General features: G+C 43.7%; 1 protein-coding gene across 29 annotated transcripts in view; it reads right to left on the minus strand.

The window, feature by feature from the left end:
• The window catches only part of cast (calpastatin), a 337,875-nt gene that overhangs the window by 43,481 nt on the left and 271,967 nt on the right, over nt 1-22,427 (minus strand). For 26 of the 29 annotated variants that reach the window (XM_085988382.1, XM_085988200.1, XM_085988210.1 and 23 more), the window contains 9 exons: nt 22,110-22,172; nt 13,738-13,863; nt 11,537-11,593; nt 10,842-10,931; nt 7,382-7,477; nt 6,379-6,441; nt 5,310-5,435; nt 3,088-3,144; nt 2,393-2,482 (listed from right to left, as the gene is read on the minus strand). In XM_085988382.1, the coding sequence (XP_085844508.1) occupies nt 2,393-2,482; nt 3,088-3,144; nt 5,310-5,435; nt 6,379-6,441; nt 7,382-7,477; nt 10,842-10,931; nt 11,537-11,593; nt 13,738-13,863; nt 22,110-22,172 (768 nt within the window). The remainder of the gene's footprint in view (nt 1-2,392; nt 2,483-3,087; nt 3,145-5,309; nt 5,436-6,378; nt 6,442-7,381; nt 7,478-10,841; nt 10,932-11,536; nt 11,594-13,737; nt 13,864-22,109; nt 22,173-22,427) is intronic. The other 3 variants (XM_085988220.1, XM_085988192.1, XM_085988280.1) reach the window with 3 other exon arrangements.

Consider the following 22,427-nt stretch of genomic DNA (forward strand, 5'->3'; position numbering starts at 1 on the left):
GGGAACATAAAAACTGACTGTAAAAGTTTCTATAGTTTTGTGAGGTGAAAAAGATTGGTAAAGTCAAGCGTAGGTCCCTTGCAGTCAGAATCAGGGGAATTTATAATGAGGAACAAAGACATGGCAGACCAATTAAATACACACTTTGGTTCTGTCTTCACAAAGGAGGACACAAATAAACTCCCAGAGATGTCGGGGAACATAGGGTCTAATGCGAGGGAGGAACTGAATGAAATCAGTGTTTGTAGGGAAATGGTGTTAGGGAAATTGACGGGATTGAAGGCTGAATATTCCCTAGGGCCTGATAATCTACATCCTAGGGTACTTAAGGAAGTGGCCCTAGAAATAGTAGATGCATTGTCTGTCATCTTCCAAAATTCTATAGACTCTGGAACAGTTCCCATGGATTGGAGGGTAGCTAATGTAACCCCCCTATTTAAAAAAAGGTGGTAAAGAAAAAACGGGGAATTATAGACCGGTAAGCCTGACATCGGTAGTGGGGAAAATGCTAGAGTCCATTATAAAAAATGTAATAGCAGAGCACTTGGAAAACAGTGACAGGATCGGACAAAGTCAACATGGATTTACAAAAGGTAAATCATGCTTGACTAATCTACTGGAATTTTTTGAGGATGTAACTGGCAAAATAGATAAGGGAGAACCAGTGGATGTGGTGTATTTGGACTTTCAGAAGGCTTTCGATAAGGTCCCGCATAAGAGACTAGCGTGCAAAGTTAAAGCACATGGGATTGGGGGCAAGGTACTGACTTCAATAGAAAACTGGTTGGCAGACAGGAAGCAAAGAGTTGGAAGAAACGAGTCTTTTTCCGAGTGGAAGGCAGTGACTAGTGGGGTACCGCAGGGATCGGTGCTAGGACCTCAGTTATTCACAATTTATTTTAATGATGTAGACAAGGGAACTAGATATATCTCCAAGTTTGCAGATGACACAAAGCTGGGTGGGCGTATGTACTGTGAGGAGGATGCAGAGAAACTCCAGTACGATTTGGACAGGTTGGGCGATTGGGCAGATGCAGTATAATGTGGATAAATGTGAGGTTATTCACTTTGGTGGCAAAAACAGGAAGGCAGATTATTATCTGAACGGCAATAGATTGGGAAAAGGGGAAGTGCAACGAGACCTGGGTGTCCTTGTGCACCAGTCGCTGAAGGTAAGCATGCAGGTGCAGCAGGCGGTTAAGAAGGCAAATGGTATGCTGGCCTTCATAGCGAGAGGATTCGAGTACAGGAGCAACGATGTCTTGCTGCAGTTGTACAGGGCCTTGGTGAGACCACACCTTGAGTACTGTGTGCAGTTTTGGTTGCCATATCTGAGGAAGGATGTTCTTGCCATGGAGGGAGTGCAGCGAAGATTCACCAGACTGATACCTGGGATGGCAGGAATGACGTATGAAGAGATATTGGGTCAATTAGGCTTATATTCGCTAGAGTTTAGAAGAATGAGAGGAGATCTCATTGAAACTTATAAAATTCTAACTGGACTAGACAGACTAGATGCAGGAAGGATGTTCCCGATGGCCGGGGAGTCCAGAACCAGGGGTCACAGTCTAAGGATAAGGGGTAAGCCATTTAGGACTGAGATGAGGAGGAATTTCTTCACCTAGAGAGTGGTGAGCCTGTGGCATTCTCTGCCACAGAGGGCAGTGGAGGCCAGTTCATTAAATATATTCAAGAAGGAGTTCGATATATTTCTTAAGGCTAAGGGGATCAAGGGATATGGGGAGAAAGCAGGGACAGGGTACTGAATTTGGATGATCAGCCACGATCGCATTGAATGGCGGAGCAGGCTCGAGGGTCCAAATGGCCTACTCCTGCTCCTATCTTCTATGTTTCTATGCTTCTAAATATAATTATTCTAAATGAAAATTCACATAAATATTAAGATTAAATGTCCATATTCTGTGCTTCAGTAAAATGATAATTGGAGTTAAGTGAATCAACTCAACATTTATCAAATGATTCAAGGCACTGAAATAGCTGCCTGTAAAAGCCGATAGCAGTTGACAGAGAAGGCTCTGGAATTCCTTCCCTCAGCCTCTCTACCTCCTTCTGCTCCTTTAAGACGCGCCTTAAAATCTACCTCTTTCAACAGGATTTTGGTCACCTGCCCTAATATCTCCTTATGTGGCTCAGTGTGATATTTTGTTTAAAGCACTCCTGTGAAGCACCTTGGGACATTTTACGATGTTAAGTGCACTATATCAATGCAAGTTGTTGTTGTTTGGGCTGGGGACAGGACAGTGTTACCAACAGACCGATTTCATGTGTACAGATGTATATTAGCTCTACCTAGAAACCGAACAACATATGATGCAGTAACAGGAATCTTATTCAAAGACTGAAAGTATTCGGAGACAATTTTTCTTTGTACCTTCACTGCAGGACCAGTGTATTTAGGAGCTGAATTGTCTGGTGCTTCTGATGGGAGCTTTTCTGAAAGCAGGTCAAAGGCATCTTTACCCTTTAAAAATAAAAGACATTTTTTCAATTTGTGACAAACCTCATCTGAAACATATTCTGACAGCGGTGAAATATGTTACTGAAAACAACCCAGGCAACTGCTGCTTACACTTAAGCGGTAATTACCTGGCTTCCTCCTCCTGGAGGGCAGCCTCGACACTGGGACTGTGAAGTGGGATAATTATGACTTTAGTTTCTACAATCACTGATTGGTGAATTTTAAATCTGTTGTTGTGAATTAGTTTGTTTTTCACACATGTGGGGAAGCACGATACAGGCAAAGATCAGACAGTTGTGATGATGTTTGGAATAAAACACTGGAAGCATTGTTTAGAGTTTGGTCTGCTTCTGGAAGGGTGTGATGGGTTATTCTTGCAGGCTGGATTTGGCTAAAGTATGAGATGATTTTGCTGAATTGAAGGATGAATTTTGGGAACATGGGAATCACAGGTTGAGGTAATAGAGTAAAGAACTGCTCTGTTTTGATATCTGAAAGGCATTTGATGAATGATCTGCGAAGGTGTCCTAAATCGGTTTGTTTGTGCAGTTCCTTTGCTGTCATTGGCAGTTGCCATGTATTTCACATTTTACTCTTTTTTCACTTACCTTAGCATCACTTTGACTTGAAGAAACTGAGGCAGCTGTCGAAGCTTTCACAGATACCTTCGTAAGACAGAAATGATCAGTTCAATTATTATTTCAGTTTCACTTGTTCATCCTCGGCTACACCCAGGTTTCCAGAACAACTTCTACCACATTTACTGTAAGATCTTAAATGTGATATTATATCAGTTGTAAACTTAAATTAAATTTGAGATCCAGCACACAAGCAATATCCTTCAGAACTCTGTTGAATGGACTAAGATGTCAACTATTTGACTAATCTGAAGGGAAGGGGATTTACTGCAATCTGTAAACCACTGCGGTTTACAGCACGGACTATGAAAGTTACTAATTGCTTTGATTGTTTTTACGCTACTTTATTAAGATTAAATTGGACAGAAATTTTTATTATTCTACAAGCACATAGTGCTGGAGTTTTCTGTTGCAATTATAGTACAACTTATAAAGTCAGAATATTTTTCAACTCCCCTTACACTGAATACTTGCTTTTAGATAGTTTGCTGACCTGATTTGAAAAAAGTGCAAACCCCACAATTGCCTCAGATTTTGATGTTGGCTTCACCATTTGGGCAGAACAAACTCAAGCTCTTATTTTTAAAGTAAATACACTTGCGACAGTGGTAAAGGAATTAGCTAACATTCCTTATATTCTGGCAGGTCTGAAAGTCGCAGTTTGATATTTTAAATTCCCATTCCGCTTCTAGTCCCAATCTTGTTCCCAACTCACTGCCTCAACACTTTACTTCATGCCTCAGCTGCAAATATGGCTTCAGTAAATTCAAGTGAAGAGCTGTGAATCTCTCCTTCACTTATTTTGCTTCGTATTGCAGTAGGATCATCATTATCCCATTCTGATGTGGGTAAGACAACAGTCATTTCACACAACTTGAGATTAGAATGAGTGCTAGGTGTCTTCGCAAGTACAATCTAATTACATCCAATCTGGTGTCACTGAGACCAAAGATGCCACTGTACCTGATCACCTAAAGTAGGGAAAGCTTGAAAACATCTAAAACATAAATACGCGATTAAGGCATATTTTTTATATGGATTTGGATATGCCGTGTCCTGACCGCGAATGAAAATTTCCACTTTGCCTTATAAAGAACGGAGCAGTTGGCCACTCCCAAAAATGCAAGTTATGTCAACCGGAGCAAGGCTGGAGCAAGGAGTGCCTATGGTGTGCGTTCACACTTCCCCGGCACATATATGGCGTGCTTTAAGACTGCCAACTGGAGGCGTTCTGGCCTGCAGAAAGACAGGATTGGGCACCATTGGGGGAAAACAATACAGGGTAGAGAAGTGGACAGGATCTCCAAAGAGGTGGAAAGAGCATCATCAATTTTATCTATTGTTCCCCCATTATTTGGGGCGAAGGCAGCTGGCAGACAACAGTTTACAGCAGCACGGGGGAGGTAGGTGCCTGAGATCCAGCTGTACTGCTGCAGGTGATCGCTGGTCCAATGCTAATCAAGCTAACTCCCTATAATCTCCGCCAGGGTCAGAACTGCAAGGTGGCCCCGTGGGTGCAATCTCTGTTTAACTGCCGGGTTTGTACCAAGCAAAGTGAGAGGAACAGTAAGCGTGTCGTCATTTGCTCCCTGCTGTGCCCCTCTCCGATGAACTAACAGTGCTGGTGTTATGAATCTATGAGGAGCCCGCTCCCAATTAATTCCTGGCCTCAGAGATATCTAAGAGGAGAAAATGGGGTGAAGTCGGACCGAGGAAATGTGTGTCCTGATTGGAGGGTAAAAATCTAGAGAAAAAAAGCATAATTTACAAAATACGTATATTTTGCTGCTTCTACTAAAAATAATTGCATCCTTATAACTGAATGATTGAGCGTGGCATTGTAGAGTCTTTGGGTAGATTTTGACTTTGTGCGATACTGTAAAATGGGTGGTTGTGAATTAGCAGCCTGTTTCACACCTCTCCCGATATTTATTTCCATTGAAATCAAAGGAAATAAAAAATTGTGAAAGATGTAAAGCGGGCTGCCGATTCACAACCACCCGTTTTACACTATCAAACACAGTTTCAAAATCTACCCTTTTTCTTTCCTTATTATTCTCTGTAAAACATGTGCTCTGGTCATGTGATTATCTCTAACCAATCAGATTGCAAAACCAGAAACAGGAAGTGGCCCTAAGAATTCCCAATCCTCTCCACCTTCAGTCTCTAACAGTTTAAGATAGGAGCCATACCTCTTCCTGCATAGAGGGCGGTGGTGCAGCACGAGAAGTTTCAACTGAGCATTTTGAAATTTGAGCTGGAGAGCTGCTGACAAAGTCTGCTGACAGAGTATCCAGGATGTCACCTTCTGTCATACTCTGCGATAACAATACGATTAATGTAGTTAAACCATCTCAAAGATATTTCAAGATCACATATACAAAGGCCTCAAATGTTCAATATTGAAGCACTAATTCAGAAGCAGCTACATTAGTAGCAATGGCCTTTAACTGCACAATTTTCCTTTTCTCCCTTTAGATTCTCACATGTCATGTTATCCAATGGAAAGGATGGGGAGGTGACGTCTGTCAATCCCACTTCTGGAACATGCTAGAGAGAGTGGTGGATAATCTCACACAGTTCCGTCCTTCTGATGGGTTTAGTTAGACCTGTACTTTACATTTCCATAAAACATCGCCGCTGACATTGGAAACCACAGAGAGAACCAATGTGCAATTAAAGAATAATATTCAGTACCTCAGTACATCTGTACGAAAGAGAAATAATGAGATGCCATTTTGTCTAAATGGAGTTGAGTTTAACCATTAAATTTATAAAATCTGGAAACTGGAACTTGTGCAAAATTCTATTAACCCTGCGATGTTTTCAAATATTTTTTCATTCTGATAGTTAAAGAAACACAAAGAAAATGCTCTGAGGGTCAGAGAAGGGATGGGAATGAGTTTTTGATGAGCCAAATTTCCTTTTCTCAGCTCTGACATTCCTTATGTTGCAAGTACTTTTATGTTTCTCTTATCCTGCTGCCCAACAATAAGTAGGAAGCCACACACACTCACCATTTTTTGTTTCTTCCAAACCTTAGAATGTGTGAGTGTGGGGTCCTCCAATCTTGGACAATAACTGGATTATCACTGCTGATCCTAACCCTGGCACTAAGTGAAGAGGTTTCCTTTAACAAACTTCCATCACTGCCTTGAATGTAATAAGGGCATAAAATGTCATTGATTTATGGAATGGTGACCTGAAGAGTTTGACTGCAGGGAACCAAATGCTCCTTCAAGAAAAAAATATGAGTTTTACCTTCTCTGTTACCTTTGGTTTTGCTCCTGGAACAGTGGATGAAGAGGCCAGTTTATCTTTACCCTGTTGCAAGAAACAAACTTCATCAGAGTTTTATTCAAGGCATCAATATTATTTAGAATTGAAAGCAGCTGGTAAACCAGCAAGGTAGAAAGAAAACCTTTCATTTATATAGCGCCTCTCACACCCACCGGACGTCCCAAAGCGCTTTACAGCCATTTAAGTACTTTTTGAAGTGTAGTCACTGTTGTAATGTAGGAAACGCAGCAGCCAATTTGCGCACAACAAGCTCCCACAAACAGCAATGTGATAATGACCAGATAATCTTTTTGTTTTAGTGATGTTGATTTAGGGATAAATCTTGGCCAGGACACTGGGGATAACTCCACTGCTCTTCTTCGAAATAGTGGCACAGGATCGTTTACGTCCATCTGAGAGAACACATGGGGCCTTGGTTTAAGGTCTCATCTGACAGATGGCACCTCTAACAGAGCAGCACTCCCTCATACTGCACTGGAGAGTCAGCCTAGATTTTTGTGCTCAAGTCCCTGGAGTGCGACCTGAACCCACAACCTTCTGATTCAGAGGCGAGGGAGCTACCAACTGACCATGGCGGACACTGTGCCATAAATATGGCAAAATACTTCAGCATTCTAGAGCGCATTGATGCATGATGTCTGTGTGAACCTCAGTTGATCAGTAAGTTGAACTGCAAAGGCATTTAGTTATTATGTAGCAGGATTAATCAATGGAGGGTATTGGTATGCACTGATTTCAGTTTTAATTATTCAGCAATTTCTATTGTGTAATTCTCTGTCAGATTCATTATGACCTATGATATCAGCATCATTTCTACTATTGCAACAACATTATCTAAGTGTTTGTTTTTTACATTAGACAGTGGTAGAATTTTTACTCGATGTTCTATACATAGATAAATTATGAAAATACAAAATTATTGAAACAATTATTGACTTGGCTCAAAGTGACTGTTGGATCAAACCTTAGGATCAGGTTGCTCTTTATATCTGTATTCAGGTGGGATAGATCCTTCAGTTTCTCCTACTCGTTCAGCTTTCTTCTTAGTAGCATCTGATTCCTGAAAATATGAGAAATGGATATGATATAATTGGGATTACGGAGACATGGCTCCAGGATGACTAAGGCTAAGGAATTCAACATCCAGGGGTATTCAATATTCAGGAAGGACAGGCAAAAAGGAAAAGGCGGTGGGGTAGCATTGCTGGTTAAAGAGGAGATTAACACAATAGTAAGGAAGGATATTAGCTCTGATTATGTGGAATCTGTATGGGTAGAGCTGAGAAATACCAAGGGGCAGAAAACGTTAGTGGGAGTTGTATACAGACCCCCAAACAGTAATGCTGAGGTTGGGGATGGCATTAAACGGAAAATTAGAGAGGCGTGCAATAAGGGCACAGCAGTTATTATGGGTGACTTTAATCTACATATAGATTGGTCTGACCAAATTAGTAACAATAATGTGGAAGAGGAATTCCTAGAGTGTATACGGGATGGTTTCCTGGACCAATATTTCGAGGAACCAACTGGAGATTAGGCCATCTTAGACTGGGTATTATGTAATGAGAAAGGATTAATTAGCAATCATGTTGTGCGAGGCCCCTTGGGGAGGAGCGATCATAATATGATAGAATTCTTCATTAAGAGGGAGAGTGAAATAGTTGATTCAGAGACTTGGGTACTGAATTTAAATAAAGGAAACTATGATGGTATGAGGCGCGAGTTGGCTAGGATGGATTGGGGAATGTTACTTAAAGGGTTCACGGTTAATAGGCAATGGCAAACATTTAAAGATCGCATGGATGAGCTACAAAATTTGTTCATCCCTGTTTGGCATAAAAAGAAAACAAAAAAGGTGACACAACCGTGGCTAACAAGGGAAATTAGGGTTAGCATAAGATCCAAGGAGAGGACATATAAATTGGCCAGAAAAAGCAGCAAAGAGGAGGATTGGGAGCAGTTTAGGATTCAGCAAAGGAGGACAAAGGGATGAATTAAGAGGGGGAAAATAGAGTATGAGAGTAAGCTTTCAGGGAACATAAAAACTGACTGTAAAAGTTTCTATAGTTTTGTGAGGTGAAAAAGATTGGTAAAGTCAAGCGTAGGTCCCTTGCAGTCAGAATCAGGGGAATTTATAATGAGGAACAAAGACATGGCAGACCAATTAAATACACACTTTGGTTCTGTCTTCACAAAGGAGGACACAAATAAACTCCCAGAGATGTCGGGGAACATAGGGTCTAATGCGAGGGAGGAACTGAATGAAATCAGTGTTTGTAGGGAAATGGTGTTAGGGAAATTGACGGGATTGAAGGCTGAATATTCCCTAGGGCCTGATAATCTACATCCTAGGGTACTTAAGGAAGTGGCCCTAGAAATAGTAGATGCATTGTCTGTCATCTTCCAAAATTCTATAGACTCTGGAACAGTTCCCATGGATTGGAGGGTAGCTAATGTAACCCCCCTATTTAAAAAAAGGTGGTAAAGAAAAAACGGGGAATTATAGACCGGTAAGCCTGACATCGGTAGTGGGGAAAATGCTAGAGTCCATTATAAAAAATGTAATAGCAGAGCACTTGGAAAACAGTGACAGGATTGGACAAAGTCAACATGGATTTACAAAAGGTAAATCATGCTTGACTAATCTACTGGAATTTTTTGAGGATGTAACTGGCAAAATAGATAAGGGAGAACCAGTGGATGTGGTGTATTTGGACTTTCAGAAGGCTTTCGATAAGGTCCCGCATAAGAGACTAGCGTGCAAAGTTAAAGCACATGGGATTGGGGGCAAGGTACTGACTTCAATAGAAAACTGGTTGGCAGACAGGAAGCAAAGAGTTGGAAGAAACGAGTCTTTTTCCGAGTGGAAGGCAGTGACTAGTGGGGTACCGCAGGGATCGGTGCTAGGACCTCAGTTATTCACAATTTATTTTAATGATGTAGACAAGGGAACTAGATATATCTCCAAGTTTGCAGATGACACAAAGCTGGGTGGGCGTATGTACTGTGAGGAGGATGCAGAGAAACTCCAGTACGATTTGGACAGGTTGGGCGATTGGGCAGATGCAGTATAATGTGGATAAATGTGAGGTTATTCACTTTGGTGGCAAAAACAGGAAGGCAGATTATTATCTGAACGGCAATAGATTGGGAAAAGGGGAAGTGCAACGAGACCTGGGTGTCCTTGTGCACCAGTCGCTGAAGGTAAGCATGCAGGTGCAGCAGGCGGTTAAGAAGGCAAATGGTATGCTGGCCTTCATAGCGAGAGGATTCGAGTACAGGAGCAACGATGTCTTGCTGCAGTTGTACAGGGCCTTGGTGAGACCACACCTTGAGTACTGTGTGCAGTTTTGGTTGCCATATCTGAGGAAGGATGTTCTTGCCATGGAGGGAGTGCAGCGAAGATTCACCAGACTGATACCTGGGATGGCAGGAATGACGTATGAAGAGATATTGGGTCAATTAGGCTTATATTCGCTAGAGTTTAGAAGAATGAGAGGAGATCTCATTGAAACTTATAAAATTCTAACTGGACTAGACAGACTAGATGCAGGAAGGATGTTCCCGATGGCCGGGGAGTCCAGAACCAGGGGTCACAGTCTAAGGATAAGGGGTAAGCCATTTAGGACTGAGATGAGGAGGAATTTCTTCACCTAGAGAGTGGTGAGCCTGTGGCATTCTCTGCCACAGAGGGCAGTGGAGGCCAGTTCATTAAATATATTCAAGAAGGAGTTCGATATATTTCTTAAGGCTAAGGGGATCAAGGGATATGGGGAGAAAGCAGGGACAGGGTACTGAATTTGGATGATCAGCCACGATCGCATTGAATGGCGGAGCAGGCTCGAGGGTCCAAATGGCCTACTCCTGCTCCTATCTTCTATGTTTCTATGCTTCTAAATATAATTATTCTAAATGAAAATTCACATAAATATTAAGATTAAATGTCCATATTCTGTGCTTCAGTAAAATGATAATTGGAGTTAAGTGAATCAACTCAACATTTATCAAATGATTCAAGGCACTGAAATAGCTGCCTGTAAAAGCCGATAGCAGTTGACAGAGAAGGCTCTGGAATTCCTTCCCTCAGCCTCTCTACCTCCTTCTGCTCCTTTAAGACGCGCCTTAAAATCTACCTCTTTCAACAGGATTTTGGTCACCTGCCCTAATATCTCCTTATGTGGCTCAGTGTGATATTTTGTTTAAAGCACTCCTGTGAAGCACCTTGGGACATTTTACGATGTTAAGTGCACTATATCAATGCAAGTTGTTGTTGTTTGGGCTGGGGACAGGACAGTGTTACCAACAGACCGATTTCATGTGTACAGATGTATATTAGCTCTACCTAGAAACCGAACAACATATGATGCAGTAACAGGAATCTTATTCAAAGACTGAAAGTATTCGGAGACAATTTTTCTTTGTACCTTCACTGCAGGACCAGTGTATTTAGGAGCTGAATTGTCAGGTGCTTCTGATGGGAGCTTTTCTGAAAGCAGGTCAAAGGCATCTTTACCCTTTAAAAATAAAAGACATTTTTTCAATTTGTGACAAACCTCATCTGAAACATATTCTGACAGCGGTGAAATATGTTACTGAAAACAACCCAGGCAACTGCTGCTTACACTTAAGCGGTAATTACCTGGCTTCCTCCTCCTGGAGGGCAGCCTCGACACTGGGACTGTGAAGTGGGATAATTATGACTTTAGTTTCTACAATCACTGATTGGTGAATTTTAAATCTGTTGTTGTGAATTAGTTTGTTTTTCACACATGTGGGGAAGCACGGTACAGGCAAAGATCAGACAGTTGTGATGATGTTTGGAATAAAACACTGGAAGCATTGTTTAGAGTTTGGTCTGCTTCTGGAAGGGTGTGATGGGTTATTCTTGCAGGCTGGATTTGGCTAAAGTATGAGATGATTTTGCTGAATTGAAGGATGAATTTTGGGAACATGGGAATCACAGGTTGAGGCAATAGAGTAAAGAACTGCTCTGTTTTGATATCTGAAAGGCATTTGATGAATGATCTGCGAAGGTGTCCTAAATCGGTTTGTTTGTGCAGTTCCTTTGCTGTCATTGGCAGTTGCCATGTATTTCACATTTTACTCTTTTTTCACTTACCTTAGCATCACTTTGACTTGAAGAAACTGAGGCAGCTGTCGAAGCTTTCACAGATACCTTCGTAAGACAGAAATGATCAGTTCAATTATTATTTCAGTTTCACTTGTTCATCCTCGGCTACACCCAGGTTTCCAGAACAACTTCTACCACATTTACTGTAAGATCTTAAATGTGATATTATATCAGTTGTAAACTTAAATTAAATTTGAGATCCAGCACACAAGCAATATCCTTCAGAACTCTGTTGAATGGACTAAGATGTCAACTATTTGACTAATCTGAAGGGAAGGGGATTTACTGCAATCTGTAAACCACTGCGGTTTACAGCACGGACTATGAAAGTTACTAATTGCTTTGATTGTTTTTATGCTACTTTATTAAGATTAAATTGGACAGAAATTTTTATTATTCTACAAGTAAATAGTGCTGGAGTTTTCTGTTGCAATTATAGTACAACTTAAAGTCAGATTATTTTTCAACTCCCCTTACACTGAATACTTGCTTTTAGATAGTTTGCTGACCTGATTTGAAAAAAGTGCAAACCCCACAATTGCCTCAGATTTTGATGTTGGCTTCACCATTTGGACAGAACAAACTCAAGCTCTTATTTTTAAAGTAATTACACTTGCGACAGTGGTAAAGGAATTAGCTAACATTCCTTGTATTCTGGCAGGTCTGAAAGTCGCAGTTTGATATTTTAAATTCCCATTCCGCTTCTAGTCCCAATCTTGTTCCCAACTCACTGCCTCAACACTTTACTTCATGCCTCAGCTGCAAATATGGCTTCAGTAAATTCAAGTGAAGAGCTGTGAATCTCTCCTTCACTTATTTTGCTTCGTGTTGCAGTAGGAGCATCATTATCCCATTCTGATGCGGGTAAGACAACAGTCATTTCACACAACTTGAGATTAGAATGAGTGCTAGATGTCTTCGCAAGTACAATCTAGTAACATCCAATCTGGTGTCACTGAGAACAAAGTTGCCACTGCACCTGATCACCTAAAGTAGGGAAAGCTTGAAAACATCTAAAACATAAATACGTGATTAAGGCATATTTTTCATATGGATTTGGATATGCCGTGTCCTGACCTCGAATGAAAATTTCCACTTTGCCTTATACGGGACGGAGCAGTTGGCCACTCCCAAAAAAGTGAGTAATGTCAGCTGGAGCTAGGCTGGAGCAAGGAGTGCCTATGCTGTGAGTTCACACTTCCCCGGCACATATATGGCATGGTTTAAGACTGCCAACTGGAGGCGTTCTGGCCTGCAGAAGGACAGGATTGGGCACCATTGGGGGAAAACAATACAGGGTAGAGAAGTGGACAGGATCTCCAAAGAGGTGGAAAGAGCATTATCAATTTTATCTATTGTCCCCCATTATTTGGGATGAAGGCAGCTGGCAGACAACAGTTTACAGCAGCACGGGGGAGGTGGGTGCCTGAGATCCAGCTGTACTGCTGCAGGTGATCGCTGGTCCAATGCTAATCAAGCTAACTCCCTATAATCTCCGCCAGGGTCAGAACTGCAAGGTGGCCCCGTGGGTGCAATCTCTGTTTAACTGCCGGGTTTGTACCAAGCAAAGTGAGGGAGTGTGTCATCATTTGCTGCCTGCTGTGCCCCTCTCCGATGAACTAACAGTGCTGGTGGTATGAATCTAGGAGGAGGCCACTCCCAATTAATTTCTGGCCTCAGAGATATCTAAGAGAAGAAAATGGGGTGAAATCGGCCTGAGGAAATATGTGTCCTGATTGGAGGGTAAAAAAGCATAATTTACAAAATACGTATATTTTGCTGCTTTTACTAAAAAAAATTGCATCCTTATAACTAAATGATTGAGGGTGGCATTGTAGAGTCTTTGGGTAGATTTTGACTTTGTGCGATACTGTAAAATGGGTGGTTGTGAATTAGCAGCCTGTTTAACACCTCGCCCGATATTTATTTCCATTGAAATCAAAGGAAATAAAAAACGGTGAAAGATGTAAAGCGGGCTGCCGATTCACTACCACCCGTTTTACACTATCAAACACAGTTTCAAAATCTACCCGCGTCATTCCTTATTATTCTCTGTAAACCATGTGCACTGATTGGTCATGTGATTATCTCTAACCAATCAGATTGCAAAACCAGAAACCGGAAGTGGCCCTAAGAATTCCCAACCCTCTCCACCTTCAGTCTCTAACAGTTTAAGATAGGAGCCATACCTCTTCCTGCATAGAGGGCGGTGGTGCAGCACGAGAAGTTTCAACTGAGCATTTTGAAATTTGAGCTGGAGAGCTGCTGACAAAGTCTGCTGACAGAGTATCCAGGATGTCACCTTCTGTCATACTCTGCGATAACAATACGATTAATGTAGTTAAACCATCTCAAAGATATTTCAAGAAAACATATACAAAGGCCTCAAATGTTCAATATTGAAGCACTAATTCAGAAGCAACTACATTAGTAGCAATGGCCTTTAACTGCACAATTTTCCTTTTCTTCCTTTAGGTTCTCACATGTCATGTTATCTGTAGTGTATGTAACCTGTACTACCTTAAGAGGATACCTTAAGGTGATGGACTACTTTTTGATGGCTCCTGTACATTGTAGTACCGGTGGTGACCACACCGGTATATAAACCCTGCGGAGCAAAGTGTATCTCAGTTCAGCCCTGACCCTCAATCACTAAAGACCTGTTCTAATTACTTCTGTAGTCTGTGTCCTGTTATTCAGCATAACTACATTTGAAAACACAGACTCAACAGTGGCGACGAGTCTGATCTTACCTAGCGGCAGTTTTGCATCAAAGGAAGCTTCGTCCTCTGAAACGGGCGCCGAACAAGGGCATCCGCCCTCAACATCCTGCTGGGCACTGCATTGCACGGGAGGCCATCGGGAACCCGGGTTGGTTTCTGGCCACGAAGTCAAACATCAGTGAACATCCCTTCGGCGACAGCGGCGGGTAAGCCCGATTGAGCAGCACGGGGGGGAGAAGTCGGCCGAGTTGTCAGTGAGAGAAGGGGAGGGAAAACGACGAAAAGAGCGGAGAACACGACCGCAGCCGGTGTCAGGGGCCGGTCTGTAATCGGGGCAGAGACGCGCAGCAGCCAGACAAGCGTTTATGACCACAAGGACCGCGGGAGCGGCGGGGAACAAGAGCAGCAGCGCAGGGGAAAATAAAGGACCGCTGGGAGGCGTGAACGGCAACAGCGCGGGAAGCGCCATTTTGAGTCAGCGGGGGAAGAAGACAAGCCCGGGAAAAGCCGCCAAGCGCGGGAAAAGCCGTCATCTTGAAAAAAAAAAAAAATAATAATAATAATATCCGAAGGGAAAGGGGAAACTCAGCAAGGATGCCAAAAACGGGTAACATCACTGCTTTTGATAACGATGTGGAAGATTGGGCCGCTTAAGTGGAACGCATCGAAGTTTACTGTACAACTAGTGAGGTACCGGATGATAAGAAAGCACTAACCCTATTAAACTCAATGGGTGCGAAGACGTACGGGTTATTAAGGAACCTTGTAACACCAGACAAACCGGTAGGGAAGAGTTTCGCGGATATTGTTACTATCCTGCAAGAGCATTTAAACCCCACGCCGCTGCTGATAGCGGAACGATTTAAATTCTACAAAAGAATTCAACTTAAAGAAGAAAGCAATGCTGAATTCCTAACCGAACTGCGCAAGTTATCAAAGTACTGCCAGTTCGGTACAGGACTAGCAGACGCACTGAGAGATAAGTTTGTGTGTGGGCTCCTAAGGGAAGGAACCCAGAAGCGACTGCTAGAGGAAAAGGACCTTACGTTGGACAAAGCTTTCAGCATTGCAGCATCGCACGAGGCAGCAGCACGAGGCGCTGCAGAGATACAGCAAAGGCCATTGGAATTCAGCACCAATGAAATGGCATTGGGCGCAGTAAAGTGCTATCGTTGCGGAAGGACAACGCATGACCAGAACCAGTGCTGGTTCAAAGATAAAGAATGCAGACAATGTGGCAAACTTGGTCACATAGCGAGAGTATGCCGGTCAGGAAAGAAGACCAGCAGCAAAAAGTCACCGCAGGAGAAGTACAAAAAAGTACACAAGGTGACAGAGAACAGTTCGGATGAACAGAAGATGGATTCAGACTCCAGCAGTAAGGAACTGGGTTGTCTAAAAATACATAATGTGGGTAACACAGCAGACCACCAAACTATCTGGGTTATGCTTCGGATAGCAGGAGTCCAAGTGAAGATGGAATTGGACACTGGATCGGCATTAACGGTCATGAATAAGCAAGATTACAAAAGGTTATTCTCGCACATTCCCCTGAGGGATACGGAGATTGTATTGAAAACATACACGGGGCAAATAGTATACCCCAAAGGAAAGATAAAAGTAAATGTGGTCTACAATGGTAAAGAAAGTCAGAAAATGGACTTGTATGTGTTACCTGATGGAGGTCCGCCACTACTGGGACGGGAATGGATCCGGAGAATAAATGTGGACTGGCATTCCATACAAGCACTGACTGTAGATGCCTGTAAGGAGGACGACGTCAAACCTAAACGACTGTCCAAAATATTAGACGATGCTAAGGAGGTGTTCCAACAGGGACTGGGAACACTGAAAGGAATTACGGCAAACATCAAGGTTGAAGAACATGCAAACCCAACATTTTTCAAAGCCAGACCGGTACCTTATGTGATACGACCTGCTGTGGAAGCAGAGCTGGAAGGGCTAGAACGTTCAGGGTTACTGTCCAAGGTGGACTGGAGCGAATGGGCCACACCCATTGTTCCTGTCATGAAGCGTTCGTTGAGCAACAAGCCGGGGGAACCTGGGAAGGTTCGCATCTGTGGCGATTTCAAGATCACTGTTAATCCGGTTCTTCACACGGTGCAATATCCGCTTCCGCGAATTGAAGATATCTTCGCTTCGCTGTCTGGCGGGAAACGCTTCACCAAGATAGACCTGGCACAGGCGTACCTACAGATGGAAGTTGATGAAGCATCACGCCAGTATCTCACGATCAACACACATAAGGGCTTATATCGGTATAATAGACTGGTTTTTGGAGTGGCATCAGCTCCAGCGATTTGGCAAAGGGCCATGGAGCAGGTATTGCAGGGAATCCCAGGCACACAATGCTACCTGGACGACATCCTGATTACAGGAGATAACGATAAGGATCACCTCGCGAATTTGGAGCAGGTGCTCATCAGATTGAAAGAATATGGGCTCAGAGTTAATCGCCAGAAATGTGAGTTCTTTCAAAAGCGAATCTCGTACTGCGGCCACGTCATTGACCAGGAGAGGCTCCATAAGTCACCTGACAAGATCGAAGCTGTTGTAAAAGCTCCTGCACCGGAAAATGTATCCCAGTTGAGGTCGTTCCTCGGGTTGGTTAACTATTACCACAAGTTTCTTCCAAATTTATCCACGGTGTTACACCCGCTAAACACTCTTTTGCAAATGGGAATACCATGGAAGTGGAGCGATGATTGTAAGCGGGCTTTTCGAAAGAGCAAGGCACTGATCACCTCTAAGGAAGTGTTGGCTTACTTTAACCCAACGCTGCCTATTCGCTTAGCTTGTGATGCTTCTCCATATGGTATCGGGGCAGTGCTCTTGCATAAGTTTCCAGATGGCTCGGAAAGGCCAGTCGCTTTCGCATCCAGATCATTGACCTCCGCTGAGCGCAACTATGCTCAGATAGATAGGGAGGCTGTCAGCCTCGTGTGGGGAGTTAAGAAATTTAACCATTACCTGCAAGGTCAAAAGTTTACGCTGCTGACAGATCACCAGCCGTTGGTTTCCATTTTCAACCCTAAGAAGGGTGTTCCGGTAATGACGGCGCAGAGGCTTCAGAGATGGTCCCTTTTCCTAGGGGCACATCAATATGATATTGAATTCAAAGGTACAAAGCAACATGGTAATGCTGATGGGCTGTCGCGCCTGCCACTACCTACAGAGGAAGAAGCACCGGCAGTTGACCCTGTCGAGATATTTCACTCGCCCATCATCGAATGCTTACCAGTCACCAATGCAGGTATTGAGAGAAAGACCCGAAATGACCCGACACTGTCTTGGGTCTACGACTTGACAGTGAAGGGATGGCCAGCACATGGCGAACCACTGTTACCAGCATTCTCAGCCAGATGAGAACAGCTGTCCGTGTGTCAAGGAAATTTGATGTATGGAACAAGGGTGATTATTCCTCCTAAATTAAGGGAGAGAGTCCTGAAAGAATTGCACGAAGGTCATCTGGGGGGAGTCAAGATGAAAAGCCTTGCTAGGGCTTATGTGTGGTGGCCAGGTATCGACAAACAAATAGAGGATCTGACTAAAAGCTGCTCAGGGTGCCAAAAAGTTCAAAATGCACCTCCAATTGCACCGCTGCATCCGTGGGAATGGCCTTCAACCCCATGGCAACGTGTGCATATCGACTTTGCAGGTCCATTCATGGATTCCATGTTTTTGATAGCAGTAGACGCACATTCTAAATGGCCAGAAGTGATTAAGATGTCGACCACTACCTCTGAGAAGACAATCGCAGTTCTAAGAACCATATTTGCAAGGAATGGGTTGCCGGAGCAAATATGTTCAGACAACGGACCACAGTTCGTGTCAGAAGAATTCCAGAAATTCATGAAAAAGAATGGGGTGAAACACTATACATCTGCCCCATATCATCCGGCTACAAATGGGTTGGCCGAGAGATTTGTACAAACGTTCAAAAAGGCGATAAAGGCCATGAGTGAAGACCATATTCCACTACAACACAAGGTGGACAATTTCCTGATGGCGTATCGAAACGCCACGCATGCAGTGACAAATCAAAGCCCTGCCATCATCATGTTCTATAACAGGAGGTTGCGGTCCCGGTTGGATTTGCTAAAACCCAATGTGCGAAGGGAAGTCGAAAACAAGCAATTCCAGCATGTAAATAACAAGGCCACTCGTAGTTTTGAAATAGGGCAACCAGTGTTGGCCAGGGACTATAGGGATGATAAATGGCAACCTGGAACAATTCGTGCACGACAAGGACCCTTGATGTACACGGTAGACGTTGGAGAGAACGTAATACGACATCATGCTGACCAACTTGTGGAATCGAGAACAAGGGTCGACCCCATGTCTACGGCAGAGACACCAGTTGAAGAACTTATTGAGCCTGTAGCATCTACCTCAGACTCGAACGTATTGGATGATGTTAAATCCATAGGAGATCAAGTGGATGAGTCACCCCAGCAACGAGAACCAGAGACCCCTGAAAGGCGTTATCCGGCCCGGATCAGGAGGCCTCCTCAGAGACTGAATCTTTGAACAGTTCTTGTGTGTAAATTGTACATATGTTATCCATGTAATGTTTAATTTGGGGTGTACACTGTTAAGCTAAAAGGGGAGGAATTGTGGTGTATGTAACCTGTACTACCTTAAGAGGATACCTTAAGGTGATGGACTACTTTTTGATGGCTCCTGTACATTGTAGTACCGGTGGTGACCACACCGGTATATAAACCCTGCGGAGCAAAGTGTATCTCAGTTCCGCCCTGACCCTCAATCACTAAAGACCTGTTTAATTACTTCTGTAGTCTGTGTCCTGTTATTCAGCATAACTACATTTGAAAACACAGATTCAACATTATCCAATGGAAAGGATGGGGAGGTGACGTCTGTCAATCCCACTTCTGGAACATGCTAGAGAGAGTGGTGGATAATCTCACACAGTTCCGTCCTTCTGATGGGTTTAGTTAGACCTGTACTTTACATTTCCATAAAACATCGCCGCTGACATTGGAAAGCACAGAGTGAACCAATGTGCAATTAAAGAATAATAGTCAGTACCTCAGTACATCTGTACGAAAGAAAAATAACGAGATGCCATTTTGTCTAAATGGAGCAGAGTTTAACCATTAAATTTATAAAATCTGGAAACTGGAAATTGTGCAAAACTATATTAACCCTGCATAACAACAGAAAATGCTGGAAAAACTCAGGAAGCTAGGCAACATCCATGGAGAGGGAAACAGACGTAACGTTCCAGGTCGAAGACCCTTCGTCAGAACTGAGAAAAAAGCAGGAAATGAAACGGATGAAAAAGCAAGTTTGGGGGCTGGGAAATGGGGGAGGGGATGAAAGAACTAAAGGGAAGGTCTGTGAGAGGTGAAGGGACATTAAGAGATATTCAAGGCGAGACGAGATGGTAATAGGACAGGTAAAGAAACAAAGGATGGCTCTAGATGAAGTGTGAAATGTGCTGGCAGAATGAAAGAGAGCTGCCACGTGGGAGAGAGAAAAAAGGAAATGGCACAAACTGAAAGTGTGGATAATAAATATATAAAAATATGATCGAGGCCGAGGTTATGATCTGAAATTGTTGAACTCGATATTGAGTCCGGAAGGCTGTAAAGTGCTTAATCGGAAGATGAGGTGCTGTTCCTCGAGCTTATGCTGAGCTTCCGTGGAACAATGCAAGAGGCCGAGGATGGTGAGGTCTGAGTGGGAATGGAGCGGTGAATTAAAATGACAGGCGACCGGATGCTCGGGGGTCACCCTTACAGACTGAACGGAGGTGTTCCGCAAAGCGGTCACCCAATCTGCGTTTGCTCTCCCCAATGTAGAGGAGACCACATCGTGAGCAGTGAATACAGTATACTAGATTGCAAGAAGTACAAGTAAATCGCTGTTTCACCTGGAAGGGGTGTTTGGGGCCCTGGACAGTGGGAAGGGGAGAGGTATAAGGGCAGGTGTTGCATCTCCTGCGCTTGCATGGGAAGGTGCCGGGCGAAGGGGAAGGGGTGATGGGGGTGATAGAGGTGTGGACTAGGGTGTCTCGGAGGGAGTGGTCCCTACGGAATGCTTAAAGGGGAGGGGAAGATGCGTTTGGTGGTGGGATCACGTTGGAGGTGGCGGAAATTGCGGAGGATGATCCGTTGAATGTGGGGTGAAAGGTGAGGACAAGGGGAACCCGATCGTGGTTCCAGGAGGGAGGGGTAGGGGTGAGGGCAGAAGTGCGGGAGTTAGAACGGACCCGGTCGAGGGCCATCTCAACCACGGTAGAGCGGAATCCTCGGTTGAGGAAAAAGGAAGACATGTCAGAAGCACTGGTGTGGAAGGTGGCGTCGTCGGAGCAGATGCGGTGGAGACGGAGAAACTGGGAGAATGGAATAGAGTCCTTACAGGAGGCGGGCTGGGAGGAAGTGTAGTCCAGGTAGCTGTGGGAGTCAGTGGACTTGTAGTGAATGTTGGTCAATAACCTATCCCCAGAGATGGAGACAGAGAAGTCGAGGAAGGGAAGGGAAGAGTCGGAGATGGACAATGTGAAGGTGAGGGAAGGGTGGAAATTGGAGGCAAAGTGAATGAAATTGTCTAGTTCAGGGCGAGAGCAGGAAACGGCACTGATACAGTCATCAATGTACCAGAAAAAGAGGTGAGAAACATAGAAGATAGGAGCAGGAGTAGGACCTTCGAGCCTGCTCCGCCATTCAATGAGATCATGGCTGATCATCCAAATTCAGTACCCTGTCGCTGCCTTCTCCCCACATCACTTGATCCCTTTAGCCTTAAGAAATATATCCAACTCTTTCTTGAATATATTTAATGAACTGGCCTCCACCACCCTCTGTGGCAGAGAATGCCACAGGTTCACAACTCTCTGGGTGAAGAAGTTCCTCCTCATTTCTGTCCTAAATGGCCTACTCCCTTCGAGTACAGGAGCAAGGATGTCTTGCTGCAGTTGTACAGGGCCTTGGTGAGACCACACCTTGAGTATTGTGTGCAGTTTTGGTTGCCTTATCTGAGGAAGGATGTTCTTGCCATGGAGGGAGTGCAGCGAAGATTCACCAGACTGATACCTGGGATGGCAGGAATGACGTATGAAGAGAGATTGGGTCGATTGGGCTTATATTCACTCGAGATTAGAAGAATGAGAGGGGATCTCATTGAAACTTATAAAATTCTAACTGAGCTAGACAGGCTAGATGCAGGAAGGCTGTTCCTGATGGCGGGTGAGTCCAGAACCAGGGGTCACAGTCTAAGGATAAGGGGTAAGCCATTTAGGACTGAGATGAGGAGGAATTTCTTCACCCAGAGAGTGGTGAACCTGTGGAATTCTCTACCACAGAAGACAGTTGAGGCCAATTCATTAAATATATTCAAGAAGGAGTTAGATATATTTCTTAAGGCTAAGGGGATCAAGGGATATGGGGAGAAAGCAGGGACAGGGTACTGAATTTGGATGATCAGCCATGATCGCATTGAATGGCGGACCAGGCTCGAGGGGCTGAATGGCCTACTCTGCTCCTATCTTCTATGTTTCTCTTATCCCGCTGCCCAACAATAAGTAGGAAGCCACACACGCTCACCATTTTTTGTTTCTTCCAAACCTTAGAATGTGTGAGTGTGGGGTCCTCCAATCTTGGACAATAACGGGAGTATCACTGCTGATCCTAACCCTGGCATGAAGTGAAGAGGTGTTCTTTAACAAACTTCCATCACTGCCTTGAATATAATAAGGGCATAAATGTAATTGATTTATGGAATGGTGACCTGAAGCGTTTTACTGCAGGGAACCAAATGCACCTTCAGGGACAAAAATATTTGAGTTTTACCTTCTCTGTTACCTTTGGTTTTGCTCCTGGAACAGTGGATGAAGAGGCCAGTTTACCTTTACCCTGTTGCAAGATACAAACTTCATCAGATTTTTCTTCGAGGCATCAACATTATTTAGAATTAAAAGCAGTTGGTAAACCAGCAAGGTAGAAAGAAAAACTTTCAATTATATAGCGCCTTTCACACCCACCAGGCGTCCCAAACGCTTTACAGCCAATTAAGTACTTTTTGGAAGTGTAGTCCGTGTTGTAATGTAGGAAACGCAGCAGCCAATTTGCCCACCGCAAGCTTCCACAAACAGCAATGTGATAATGACC

Source organism: Somniosus microcephalus, chromosome 1 (assembly GCF_052327205.1).
Source record: "Somniosus microcephalus isolate GS21.2 chromosome 1, FLI_Smic_1.0, whole genome shotgun sequence".
Classification (NCBI taxonomy): domain Eukaryota; kingdom Metazoa; phylum Chordata; class Chondrichthyes; order Squaliformes; family Somniosidae; genus Somniosus; species Somniosus microcephalus.